Source organism: Chlorocebus sabaeus, chromosome 14, assembly GCF_047675955.1.
Source record: "Chlorocebus sabaeus isolate Y175 chromosome 14, mChlSab1.0.hap1, whole genome shotgun sequence".
Lineage (NCBI taxonomy): Eukaryota > Metazoa > Chordata > Mammalia > Primates > Cercopithecidae > Chlorocebus > Chlorocebus sabaeus.
In genome coordinates this window covers 28,940,583-28,954,905 of record NC_132917.1, presented here as the reverse complement: position 1 = coordinate 28,954,905, position 14,323 = coordinate 28,940,583, and the positions used below count along the sequence as shown (strand labels likewise).

Below are 14,323 nucleotides of genomic sequence, written 5' to 3'. Positions count from 1 at the left end.
CAACTGTCTATAACCAATCAGTATTTTGATATTTGTGGGCTCTTTATGCAGTTTAGATGTGAATGAGTATTAAACTATGTTTCCAGTATGTGGTATGTGTAAGAAAGAGATAAGGCAGTTCTTTTTTTTTCTTTCATAAATGAGTATTCATAAAATAGGTTTGTTTGTTTGAGAGAAGAGGAAAGAGGCAGGTGACCTCCCTCCTCTGCCCCCATCCCAGATCCTCCCTGGAGACCATTCGATCCTCCTACAGCTCCATAGGGCTTCAAGGACCAAGGCAGACCCTCAGCAGGGGAGATATGAGGACGCTTAGATTATCTGCTCGGCATCTAGCCAGCCTCACTGCTAGTCTCACTGTGATGATCTTCTCTCCAAAAACTGAGATTTTTGTCCTATTGCTTATGACACAGTCTCTCTTTCTAATGTCTCTGCATACTGACCTTGTAAACACTCCAGTTACTAGCTTTCCCTTATGACACTGCCTTGCTCCCAGGTCCTTTCTGGGGACCAGCGCCTCACCCTGAGTACCTTCTCTCCTTGGCTGATACCTTTGACCCTGCACAGCCCACGCTCTGCTAGGCTAAGCGACTGCAGGGACCACTGCGGGAGTTTCTGGGATGGAGTGTCACTCACCTCAGTACACTGACCACACTCTCACCTGTCCCCTCATAGTGGCCTGCCTACTCTCTGGGCCTGAGCAACCTTGATATGGTCTGTCCTGGCTAGAACTGAGCCCCAGGCTCAGGGATTTCAAAAGAAAAAACAAGCAAACACTCAAAAGTGTTTCCTAGGGATTTCCTGGGGAGCCAAGCCCCTTTTCAAGCCTTGAACTTGGACTCAGAAGATCTACATTTAGTTCCTGGCGTAACCAGTTATCTACTTTGTATGCTGCAGACCAGTCACTCAACTCCTCTGAACTTGAATTTCCTGATTTTTAGAGGGAATACTGTAACTCCACTTGTAGCACTACAAAGTTGCAGCAAGCATAACGCATTTCATGCATGTGTGAAAGTGCAGTGACTGGCCTATATTAGGTGCACAGTAAACACTGAGAGGTTTTCGCCCCTTTCGTGAGTGAAGATTACCTCTCAGGTGCCTGAGGTACAGCCTCCCACCCCAACTCCTTACCCAGGAAGAAGGACAAAGCAAGTCAGGAAGCACACAGGTTCTACCTGGGGATCAAGGCTCACCTTGACTCCTCCTGTCCCCTGGAACCACTCTTGCTAATTCTCTTGCCTCTCGGGTTTTAGACCTGCTCACTTTGATCCACAAAGTTGTGCCCATTGCCTTCCACTTCAGCAATACTTTTGAAAATCAACCTAGGATCTACCTGTCTCCTCATGGTTCTGACTCAACCTGTCTTAGCATAGAGCTGATCTCGTGTCTACCCTGCCTGAAGTACCTGCCAGATTCTTCCTGCTTAAAGCAAGAGCCTACCCCTTGGGCAAGGATGTGGAAATAATGAGAGTCTGTCCCTGGCAAGCCTCAGTCCAGTGCGCAGCTAAGAGAGGTCAATAGTGTATGGAGCAGCTTCAGAGAGACACTATAAACAAAACAGAATAACAAGAGTCCCCTTATGCAAAGTCACAGGTACCCATAGCTCTGATGGGTCAATCACAAAAATCAGATTCTGGTATTAAGTAAGGTTCTGAAAAAGACAAGGTGGATCAGAGACTCATGTAGGGACAATTTGACAAGGCTTGGAAGTCTTCAAGGCAGAAATCTTGGAAGGGTTTAATCACCCCCAAAGGACCCTTGGACGGAGAAAGAGGAACCCTCAATTTTGGTTCTTTCTCCAGTACTGATAGGCTCAGAAAAGTCACTGCTGCTCCCTGGCATGCTGTCTCTCCACCCGGACAATTAGGTATGTAAGAATAATGAAAAGTCTCGTTGAGTATTAGATTCTCTTGAGAATGTTTTTTACATATTTCAAGTATTGCCTTCTCATCCCCACCCAGGATCTACTGAATTTGAATCTCCAGGGCCCTAGAATCCATATGTGAAAGGTCCTCAGGTGGTTTCGAAAACGCTGAATTCAGCGATCTGCAAGGTCCCACTGTGCTGTGACATTCTCTGATGACTACAGGATTGCAGACAGTAAGGACAAAGGGAACCAGCAGAATGAAGCTAGAGCAGGACAAGCCCACACACGAGAAGCAGGACAGCCCTCGTACAATGAGCAATAAAGTCAGAAACTCCATACCCCCAGAGGCGGTGCCGGTGGAAACCATAAATTGATTCCAAGCAACTCTGGGCAGATTTATAAGAGTCAGAGCCATCCGAGGCAAGGAGGACCACCATGCCTTGGAGGTTGGTGGGAGCAACAGAATTCTGGCAAGATAAATCACGGCTCTGACGCAGGATGGCAAATCCTCTCTTCCCATGGAATCCACTTTAGAAAATGTTGCCTCTCTAGGCCCATCCATCTGAAATCACTGAAAATCAAAACAAAATTTTGTGTATGGAAACCACTGGAGACTAATGTATGTCCACTGAATTGGGAAAATACAGGTCCCTTTTATTGAGAAATGACCCTGGAGTCCCTCCTTTATGAAATGGAGGACATAAATTTTGAGATTGGATATCTGCTTCCTACAGTGAAAACTTGAATGCAAAGTTACACACGTTTTTAAACCGTAGTCATTGTGCACCTCTAATGCTGAATGTTGTGCTAAGCACTTTGCCTAGGTCATCACCTAATTCTCACAGAGAGTCTAGGTGGTATGTCTTACAGTCTCCAATTGTTCAGATTTTAAAAACTGAGGCTTAGAGAGGCTGTACAATCTACCTTATGTCTCGCAGCTGGCCAGCAGCAAAATCCAGAACAAGAAAACAGCCTATCTGAATCCAAAGCCTAAGCCCCTCTTCCTCCCTCAGCAGATGTCTCACCTTGTCAGAACTAGAAGCCCAGCATCTCTGGGAATATTTCAGAACCCTTAGAATAATCTTAACCTAGGCTGAAGTGGTTCCTACTGAGGGTGAGATGCTTAGGTAGTGTGCCAAGCCCATACCTTTAGATCTCTTCCCTAGCACACTATTGAGAAGAAAATAATAATAATAATATATATATATACACACACACACACATATATATGTATTCATATATAGAGAGAGAATATGTATTCATATATGTATTAGTCTATTCTCATGCTGCTAATAAAGACATGTCTGAGACTGGCTAATTTATAAAGGAAAGAGGTTTAATTGACTCACAGTTCAGCATGGCTGGAGAGGCCTCAGGAAACTTACAGTTATGGCTGAAGGGGAAGCAAAACACATCCTTCTTCTCATGATGGCAGGAAGGAGAAAAATGAGTGCCCAGTGAAAGGGGAAGCCCCTTACCAAACCATCAGATCTTGTGCGAACTCACTCACTATCATGAGAACAGTATGGGGAAAACTTCCCCCATGATTCAATTATCTCCATCTGGTCCCTCCCATGACACATGAGGATTATGGGAACTACAATTCAAGATGAGATTTGGGTGGGGACACAGTCAGACCATAGCTATCTATCTATCTATTTATCTATCTATCTACCTATCTATGTAATATAGATACATGTATTCTCTCATTTTCAGGGTTGAATTAACTAACTGAACTGCCATGCTTCTGCCCTGTGATTGATAAGGCCACCCTCACACCCAGGCTACTTGCTGTAAGGAAAGCCTGGGTCTGCAGAACAGGTTTCAAGGAACTATAGATAAGGAGAGGAGTGGATTTCCCAACTTCTTTTCTGAGGCTTTATTTTTCTTCCTGCCCCCTTCCTCCTCCCCAACCCACTGACTTTATTATTTTTTTCACTGTGAAATGCCTTTTTATTTTGTAATGATTTGTTTAATCTTTTTTTATTAGTATTATACTTTAAGTTCTAGGGTACATGTACACAATGTGCAGGTTTGTTACATATGTATACATGTGCCATGTTGGAGTGCTGCACCCATTAACTCATCATTTACATTAGGTATATCTCCTGATGCTATCTCTACCCCCTCCCCTCTCCCCACAATAGGACCCGGTGTGTGATGTTCCCCTTCCTGTGTCCAAGTGATCTCATTGTTCAATTCCCACCTATCAGTGAGAACATGTGGCATTTGGTTTTCTGTTCTTGCGATAGTTTGCTGAGAATGATGGTTTCCAGCTGTATCCATGTCCCTACAAAGGACACGAACTCATCCTTTTTTATGGCTGCATAGTATTCCATGGTGTATATGTGCCACATTTTCTTAATCCCGTCTGTCACTGATGGACATTTGGGTTGATTCCAAGTCTTTGCTATTGTGAATAGTGTCGCAATAAACATACATATGCATGTGTCTTTATAGCAGCATGACTTATAATCCTTTGGGTATATACCCTGTAATGGGATGGCTGGGTCAAATGGTATGTCTAGTTTTAGATCCTTGAGGAATCACCACACTGTCTTCCACAATGGTTGAACTAGTTTACAGTCCCACCAACAGTGTAAAAATGTTCCTATTTCTCCACATCCTCTCCAGCACCTGTTGTTTCCTGATTTTTTAATGATTACCATTCTAACTGGTGTGAGATGGTATCTCATTGTGGTTTTGATTTGCATTTCTCTGATGGTGAGTGATGATGAGCATTTTTTCATGTGTCTGTTGGCTGTATGAATGTGTTCTTTTGAGAAGTGTCTGTTCATATCCTTTTCCCACTTCTTGATGGGGTTCTTTGTTTTTTTTCTGTAAATTTGATTGAGTTCTTTATAGGTTCTGGATATTAATCCTTTGTCAGCTGAGTAGTTTGTAAAAATTTTCTCCCATTCTGTAGGTTGCCTGTTCACTCTGATGGTAGTTTCTTTTGCTGTGCAGAAGCTCTTTAGTTTAATTAGATCCCATTTGTCAATTTTGGCTTTTGTTGCCATTGCTTTTGGTGTTTTAGACATGAAGTCCTTGCCCATGCCTATGTCCTGTATGGTATTCCCTAGGTTTTCTTCTAGGGTTTTTATGGTTTTAGGTCTAACATTTAAGTCTCTAATCCATCTTGAATTAATTCTCGTCTAAGGAGTAAGGAAAGGATCCAGTTTCAGCTTTCTACTTATGGCTAGCCAGTTTTCCCAGCACCATTTATTAAATAGGGAATCCTTTCCCCATTTCTTGTTTTTGTCAAGTTTGTCAAAGATCAGATGGCTCTGATCTGTAGATGTGTGGTATTATTTCTGAGGGCTCTGTTCTGTTCCATTGGTCTATATCTCTGTTTTGGTACCAGTACCATGCTGTTTTGGTTACTGTAGCCTTGTAGTATAGTTTAAAGTCAGGTAGTGTGATGCCTCCAGCTTTGTTCTTTTGGCTTAGGATTGTCTTGGCATTGCGGGGTCTTTTCCAACCCACTGACTTTAAATTCCCAGGTGCTGTTGGCATGGGATCCATATTTACAGAAACTCCCCTGGCCACATGTCCTGCTGTCCAGGACAGCACCAGCCTTGGGTACAGGCAGGAGTCAAGGATACACTCACATTTTTAGAGTTTGGGACTTGGCGGCAAACTTTCCTACCCCCTTGCTTTTTTTTAATATGCCAATCCAACCTCTTTTACAGACAAAGGAACTAGATCAAGATCCCCTAATCAATAAATGATGAAGCTGCTCCCAGACCCTGGTGTTTATGCTGCTTTCAAAGTCTGTGTTCTTTCCACATCACCCCTCACGTGGTGATGTAGCACAGCCCACATATATATTTTGGGCACAGGAGTGGGTAAAAGGGCAACTGGCCTAACTAGCTCTGCTAAAAATGCCTGTATAAAGAGTCTGAATTAGCAAGTTTGCCCTCTTTATAATAAAAATAGAGTCCGGGCATGGTTATTCATGCCCATAATCCCAGTACTACGGGAGGCTGAGGCAGGAGGATCACTTGAGCCCAGGATTTCAAGGCTGCAGTGAGCTATGATTGTGTCACTGCACTCCAGCCTGGGTGACAGAGTGAGACCCCCATTTCAACAAAAAGTTTTAAAAATTAGCTGGGCTTGGTGGCATGGATCTGTACTCCCAGCTACTCAGGAGGCTGAGGCAGGAAGATTGATTCAGCCCAGAAACTCGAGGCTGCAGTGAGCCATGATTGCACCACTTCCCTCATCCCGAGCAAGACTGAGACCCTGTGTCAAACAAACAAACAAAAAATCAGAAAACTAACAATCAGCCATTCACACCCAAAGTGAATGGCTCCATTACCTTCTAGCCCTTGAAATGACCATTCAGAAACCAAATAGAAATCAACATCTTCCTTTGCCAACAACAAAAAAAAAAGCCCAGAAAAGTGTTGAGGACTCCATGTTGAGTAGCATATGCATTAGAACCCCAACCAGAACTTCCATCTCCCAGACTCCAGGCCAGGGGCAGCATGACAAAAACCTGCCACAACTGACCCAGTTTTCAGATTAGCAACTCTGCCCACAGCAGTCTCATTCTATTGCTTATAATCAGCAACCCAAGTTAAGCTTTCATATTTGCATCACTAAATTAGTGCAGTCTTCAGAAATGTTTTCACTTTGTTTTAGTGAGCAAAATTATGCACACCCAAATTAATGTTTCCATCATTTTCCTTAGACTTGAACTTAATCTCTCTTTTAAGGGAATTTCTGCAATCTTGTAAGATTTTTGTATTTTAAGTAAAAGTAGTTTATCAACAACACCTTTTTAAAGGTTTTTATAGGTTGTAAAAATGTTAGAATTCTGGCCAATATGAGATCTGACAACTCCCCAAAGTTTGGTCTGGCTCAAAGATAGAAAGTTTGAAAGGAAATGGCCCATGGTGGGTAGGGGGAGCAGTTTGTGCTGAGTGTTCTTGTGTAGCCCCCAGAAGGCCACCTAAGGACATTGGGTGGGACACAGAACACCAGGAAGTGGGTGAGGGAGGCTGGGAAAAGGAGGAGTATGCACCAAAGACAAATTTGACCTGTTTTTCCATTTCTTATACTCTGTTGCGTAGAGAGCCTGAAAGCTGCTTTCATTGCATTTCCAAATGCAAGCTGGTTTTAATAAGGAGCCTGAGCCCTGCCTTGCCTTGCTGCAGGTCTGTTAGGGAGCGCCTGACAGGCAGGCCAAGCCATGGCCCGGGAGTGCAGGGCTTCCTGCCCCCACCACCGGCCTGGGTCCCTGGGCCAATGTAGCATTACAGAACTTTCAATTCTCTTTTTCAATTGTCTCCAAGCTAAGAGGCTCCTATATGCAATGCTAAGCCTTTGGGAGCAGGTTAGTTGCAGTCAACAATAGCACAGATTGAGCACCTGTTGTTTCCCCAGCACCGTGCTAGACTCGGTGAGACCCTGGGAGAAGACCCAGGTACTACCCACACTTGTCCCACCTGCAGGGGTTTTCTCCCCTTCCTGGAACTCCCCAAGCGCAGTGTTGGCTGGGCCCTCCTGTGGCTTGCTATTCTTGCTGTCCTGTATTTTTGTTGGTTGCATCCCTTTGGGTCTCTCATAGAAGCCTGTAAGCTTCTTAAGGCCAGGGTCCATCTTAAGTCTGCTCCATCTTTGTCTCTGACTCAGGGTCTGGTACCTAGTAGACTTTCTACGGAAGTTTCCAGTTTGATGGCTGATTGGTGTTTCTTGCCCTGACCTTGGTACCATCTTGGATGGAGGGTTTGGGGCCATGGAGCAGACATCTCAGAGGTCACCCAGGGAGGCCCATTGGGGGAGGGAGGGCCTGGCCACATGAGTGACTGCCTCTCCTCTTGTGCCACAGTTCATTGGCTGTTCACCACGTGTGGGGCCAGCGGACCCCATGGTCCCACCCAGGCGCAGTGCAACAACGCCTACCAGAACTCCAACCTGAGCGTGGAGGTGGGGAGCGAGGGCCCCCTGAAGGGCATCCAGATCTGGAAGGTGCCAGCCACCGACACCTACAGGTGCGTATGGGAGAGGGGGAGGGGGGGAGACCACCCCTCCTGAAGAGGCCTGGAGTCTTGCCTATGGGTACATGCTCCCAGGGTGCCCAGGCGTGCCGTGGTTCAAAGGCCACAGACTCAGGCCCATAGTGGGGTGTAGAGGTTGGAGATGGGGAGATTTGGGATAGTGAAATATGGTAACAAAAGAAGATGTGTCCTTTGTCCTCAAGAAACTCACAGGCTCTTGCTGGAGGTGGTATGCATGCATGAGCTAGCTTCAGAATTATTGCTAATAAGGATAATTATGGTGGCCTGTTCATTGAATATTGCTTAATGCTCTTCAAATCAGGCATGCATGTAAAATGTTTAGGAAACAGAAACACAATGCACCTGAAACTGATGCTCTTATCCTTGCACCTCCTTTCCTGGGCCTTCCCTGTTGGTAAGCAAAGCAAACTGTGCTGGAATGCTCTTCTCAGCCCCAACCCTTCCCCAGCCCCCAGTATTCCCTTAGAGCAGGGCCAGGCTCAAGGAGATCCAGCTCCACTTGAGCACTTTGAGGCCATGGCGTCAAATGAAGCTAATGGTAAGATTGGAGGCCTGGTGGAAACCCTGATTGCAAGAGCCCCTCCTGGAGCTTCTGGTTCTGCAGGTCTGGAGTGGGCGCTGAGAACTGACAGTTCTAACAAGTTGATGTCGATGCAGCCTTTTAGAACCTCTGAGCTCAATCAAGTCTTGGACTTAGATAAACCTGGGTAGCCCCTAAATGAGCTCTATGACTAGGCAAGGCTAGTGCCGCCATCCTCATTTTACAAATGAGGACACTGAGGCTCAGAGAGTCAGGAGCCTCCCCACAGTTACACATCCAGAAGTAGCCTCCACCTCCGGAGATCTGGGGCAGCGCCTCATGCAGCCCCTCCACGGTGCATGGCAGGGCATGTTAAAAGGAAAGCAGAACCACTATGCCTTGTGGGAGCGATGTCCTCCGGGGGCTGAAACAATGGGAAATGAGCGCCCCTCCCCTTCCTGCAGCCTCCAGCATCCACCACATCCTGGGCCTCCTGGGAAGGAGAGGGGCTTCTCAAGTTGCCCTGTTTTCTCTCTCCAGGTTAACATTTCCTGTGGCAGCCCCATCCCTGGGGCCTCAGGGTAAATGTGTTACGGGGACAGCCCTAAGTGCTTTTTAAATGGCACTCTGGGCAGAAATGCTGTAACAAGATTGGGCTACAATCAGATTAGCTGCTACAGTGCCCACACGCCCCCAGTAAATATCCCGGAAGACACCGGACCACCCCTGGCCCTGCTACCACGAGCAAGCCAGACCTCCCCTTCCTACTGAGCCAAGCCTCCGTGGGGCAGGGGCAGGGAGGAGAGGACTCCTGGAGAGGAGGGATGAATACTTGCTAAGGACCCACAGGTGTTGCTCCTGCTTTAGCGTAGGGTGGGTGGCGTTATTGTTGGTGTTCCCATGTTTCCATGCGAGGACCCTGGAGTCGGAGGAGCTTAGCAACACATGTAAGGCTGCACAATCGGTGATGGAGCTGGGATTCAAATCCAGGGCGCTCTGGCTCTAAGTCTTTCTACTAAAGCCCATGCCTGGACACTGGGAGGCATGCAGAGGGCAGAAGGGACAGGAAAGGAAGGAGGGCATAGGAATCGCCCACCACCTACCTCCTGGAAGCCTCTGGAAATGAGAGGCTATGAGAGGGGTCCAGCCTCCTGAAGGGATATTGGCCAACATACCCCATATACAAAAAGCAATACGAAGGAGAAAGCAGAGCAGCTGGGAGGCGCACAGGAACCCCAACAGTAAGCCCCCAGAAGAGCCCATTGCCCTACCCCTGCCCAGGGCAACTCCAATGCCAGCTTGGCCAGAATTCCCCTGCTCCCTGTGCCCCAGAGGGGGACACACACTGTCAGGAGATCCCTTGCATGGGGATTCTCTTGGGCTGTGTTCCCCCGAGACAGTGTGAATCAAGCTCACTTCCAAACTTGCACAGGTCAGTTAATCTCTTGAGACTCTGATTCCCCATCTGTGAGAGGCAGGGGCTGTAAAGGTGATATATAGCGCCTGGCACAATGCTTACACGTGGTGGGTGCTCCCTGGCCCACGGGCGGAGAAATCAGCTGAAGCAACGCTGCTATCCAGCAGCAGGCAGCAGCCAGGCAGGGTTTCCAAACACACCCACCCCATACGCATTAGTGTCTGACTTTTCCTGTCTCCAAAGATCTCTCTTTGACTTCCTCAGATGAGCCCTGTGTTCTGAAAAATTTGGACTGCCAGATGAACTACACTTATTAAATAATAATTAATTCATTTTCCCATTTATTATTAATCACAGCCATATCTAAGTCAAGTCAGGTTTCTGATCTGCATGAAGTGCCACAGTATTTCCACAGCACGTTGATAGAATCCCAGCCAAAATCAGAAAGCCGTCTCCACTCATCTCTTAGAAATATTGAGACCGAGGCCAGCTCCGGGCCCAGCACTGTCTGGCAATTTTGCCTCTGTTGAAGCAGCCAGTTTGAAGTGTCCAAATTAGTGAAGGAGACATTTTGGTCTGGCCTAAGATAGGACCACATCAAAATGGAAGAACCAAAACCAAAAGCCACTCAGTTGGGGTTTTTGTCACTGCTGTTTTTGAGACAGAGTCACGCTCTGTTGCCCAGGCTGGAGGGCAGTGGTGCCACCTCAGCTCACTGCAACCTCCGCCTCCCAGGTGCAAGCAATTCTCCAACCTCAGCCTCTCAAGTAGCTGCAATTACAGGCATGAGCTGATTTTTGTAATTTTAGTAGAGACAGGGTTTCACCATGTTGGCCAGGCTGGTCTCAAACTCCTGGCCTCAAGTGATCCTCCTGCCTTGGCCTCCCAAAGTGCTGGGATTATAGATGTGAGCCACCACACCCGGCCAGTCATTGTTGTTTTTGAATACTTGTGTTTTAACTAAATAAAGGTTCTAACAGATATTCCTGACCCTCACCTCCTCCTTGGCCTTGGAAGAGACTCAGGTCTTAGATGACCTGAGTCTACTGGTCACATAACTCAGTAATCTAAGAAGCAGGCAGTTAATGATTTGATTTTTAGACCACTTCAAAATGTCCCCAAGTCAGAATCGACCGAGAAGTCAGCACCCTTTCTCTGGAAGACTTTTTCTCCATAGTAGTTATTGCTATTTAATAAGTGCAGTTCATCTGTTGAAAAAAACACAAGACACACCAGAGGACGTGAGAAAAAGGTGCTTGGACACAGAAAGGTGGGAGCCGAGCCCTAGTGAACCCACCCATCCTGGAGGCATGGCTGCCACCGAGGCCTGGCACTAGAACCGCTCCGCTGACTTCTCTGCCCACTGTTGGGGAGATGAAGGGAAGGGAGCAAATGTGGCCAAGCCCCAGCTTCATGCCAAGGGGGGACCACCACTGCCTGGGGCCTCCTCCAGGATGTACACAGTTGGAAACACCCCCACTCTTAGCTGGTAAACTTATCCTGGGCCCACCTCCCACCCTCTATAGCTTTGCCCACCTCCCCAAAGGAAGGGCCCAGAAAGAGGGAGAGGAAGCGGGGGGCAGGGCAGGCAGGAGGAGACAGCAGGCTGGCATGGGGGCTTGGGTGCAGCCCTGGAACCCGCATCTCCTCCACCCACCATGTCCTGCTTTCCCTGCCCTGGACTTACCACTTCCTCTGACAGGTGATGCAGTCCGTGTGTCCAGGTTCCTGGGCTTCATTTTCCCCCTGCTCTGCAGATCTCAGCGAACCATAGTAAGCTCCCATTAGGATGCCGTGCCTGACACCAAGTGTGCAAAGGTGATTAAGATCCAGCCCTGCCCCAGAGGCACTGCTGCCAATGGTGTGGTGGTGTGTGCACAGGCATCTCCATGGGGTGTAGAGAGAACCACAGTGGAGGTTTACACAAGGCACTGCTGCGGAGGCCAGGGAAAGGCTGAGCTTGTGAATGGCTCCTGCCAGGAGATGGGCACCTGGGTTAAGTTCGAAGGCCCTAAGCATTATCTACAAAGAAGCGGGTGGCCAGAGCCTGCAGTGAGCACAAGAAGTTGGTACTGCTGCTGAGAAGTTGGGCAAAGCTGGTCTGGGGGAGCCGAGGCTGGAGGCAGCAAGGCCAGGTCCTGGGGCTTCAGTGTTATCCCCAAATGCCTCTTACTCCCCCTGGTGACAGCGTGAGGTTGGAAGTGAGAGAAACGGCCTGGAGGTGGGGAGAGCAGATGGAAGGTAGTCACTGTCACTCAGGCCAGGGTCAAAAGGACTAAGCCAGGACAGGGTCAGGTGCAGGGGACAGGCCCAGAGGTGTTCAGGAGGTGGGATCAGCGTAAGTTGAGGACTGAGTGAATGTGGAGTCGGGGACAACGCTGAGACTACATCCACACTCTGGCGTGGGCTGAGTAAGCAAGGACAAGGAGCACAGCCACTCTCCCACGTGTGTGGCTGAGGACGGGCAAGGCTAGGGCAGCAGCGAGAGGCCCTGATCAGGGGGCCTCTGGGCGCTGGTGCTGAGTGACCATGGTGTCTAGAGGGTGGGTGGCTGGAGCGGATGGGAGCGTGGGAGGCCACTGCAGTGCCACAAGAAGAACGTGGATTATGGGGTTTGTGCTGGGGAGGGGGACAGCATCCTCAGTGTTGTCATAAAACGGAGACAGACAATGGTACAACCCAGCTCTGAGAGGTCTGTCGGGGGACTCAGTGAGAGCCCACGGGTGGTCTGCCCCAGGCGGAGGCACCAGCACTTAGCCCAGTCCACCCCCTCTCTCTCCCTGACTTCTCCCCTCCTTCATCCCTCTCTCCCCCTCCAGCCCAACCTGCCTTCCTACCTGTCTAGGACCAGCATCCTTCTCAGCCCGCGGTCCTGCCCCCACCTCCTCCCCACCCACTACCACACACACACAGATTGCATACAACACCATTTGTCAAGCATAGCCCATTGCTGCTGATGGCAGTCCTCACACAGCTCACCTGCTCTTCAGACATAACAGACAAGAGGCCCCAGGTCCCAGCTGGAGCCAGCTGACCTGGACCACAGCCATTCCTGATGGTCTCTACCAATGGCACTCATTTCCTTACCTGGGGCACCAGCGTGTGCAGCCAGATAACACCATCATTCAACTCCACAAATAGCCATGGAGCCCTACTGTGTGCAGGGCACTGAGCCATAGAGCCCCTACTATGTGCAGGGCACTGAGCCATGGAGCCCCAGCTGTGTGCAGGGCACTGAGCCATGGAGCCCCTACTGTGTGCAGGGTACTGAGCCATGGAGCCCCTACTGTGTGCAGGGCACTGAGCCATGGAGCTCCTACTGTGTGCAGGGCACTGAGCTATGGAGCCCCTACTGTGTGTAGGGCACTGAGCCATACAGCCCTAACTGTGTGCAGGGCACTGAGCCATGGAGCCCCTACTGTGTGCAGGGCACTGAGCCATACAGCCCCTACTGTGTGCAGGGCACTGAGCCATGGAGCCCCTACTGTGTGCAAGACACTGAGCTATGGAGCCCCTACGGTGTGCAGGGCACTGAGCCATGGAGCCCCTACTGTGTGCAGGGCACTGAGCCATGGAGCCCCTACTGTGTGCAAGACACTGAGCTATGGAGCCCCTACGGTGTGCAGGGCACTGAGCCATACAGCCCTAACTGTGTGCAGGGCACTAAACCATAAAGCCCCTACTGTGTGCAGGGCACTGAGCCATATAGCCCCAACTGTGTGCAGGGCACTGAGCCATGGAGCCCCTACTGTGTGCAGGGCACTGAGCCATGAAGCCTGGCTGTGTGCAGGGCACTGAGTCATACAGCCCCAACTGTGTACAGGACACTGAGCCATGAAGTCCTACCATACTTCAGGCACTGAGCCATAACACTCCTGCTGTGTGCCAGGCACTGACTAGACTGGTAGAAAAGGCCTGAGACTCTGGAGCCTCATAGTCTCTAGAAAGACCACAGGACAGAAAAGTTTAATAACAGTCCACAATGCCAATCAAGCTCTAGACAATAGTAGGAGAGATGTCACAGGCATGATTAATTGCCAAAGTAATTGTATGGATAGCCATCGCTGTAAAGGGCACAGACCAGGGAATGTCAGAGATGGAGGAATTAGGCAAAGATGGATGGGCTGCAGGCAGAATTAAGTTTGAGTTCAACCTCTACCACCAATGCTCCATGTGACTTAGAAAGTTGTCTTCCCTCCTCTCCAGAGGCTCCATCTGCAGAGCGAGAAGTTATGGAGAGAGGTCACTGAAGTCCCTGCAAGCTCAGGTGTTTCGAGGCACTTAGGGCTACACTGGCCAGGAAGGTGCTGAGGGAGAAACAGAGCATGAACCTTGCTCATTGACACAACAAGAGTGGAACCTGGGCCGGCCCCACTGAAAAGCATCTGCCTCCACAATTGAGCCCTTCAACCCTGACCCCTATCTGGATAATACAACTATATACTATATAACACTATATACCTGATCAGAAATCTCCCGCTGTCCAATCTCCATCT

The 14,323-nt window shown here is 48.9% G+C and overlaps 1 protein-coding gene across 1 annotated transcript in view; it reads left to right on the top strand.

The window, feature by feature from the left end:
• The window catches only part of ALK (ALK receptor tyrosine kinase), a 751,958-nt gene that overhangs the window by 677,720 nt on the left and 59,915 nt on the right, over nt 1–14,323 (top strand). The window contains exon 12 of the mRNA XM_007971055.3: nt 7,701–7,863. Within this exon, the coding sequence (XP_007969246.3) occupies nt 7,701–7,863 (163 nt within the window). The remainder of the gene's footprint in view (nt 1–7,700; nt 7,864–14,323) is intronic.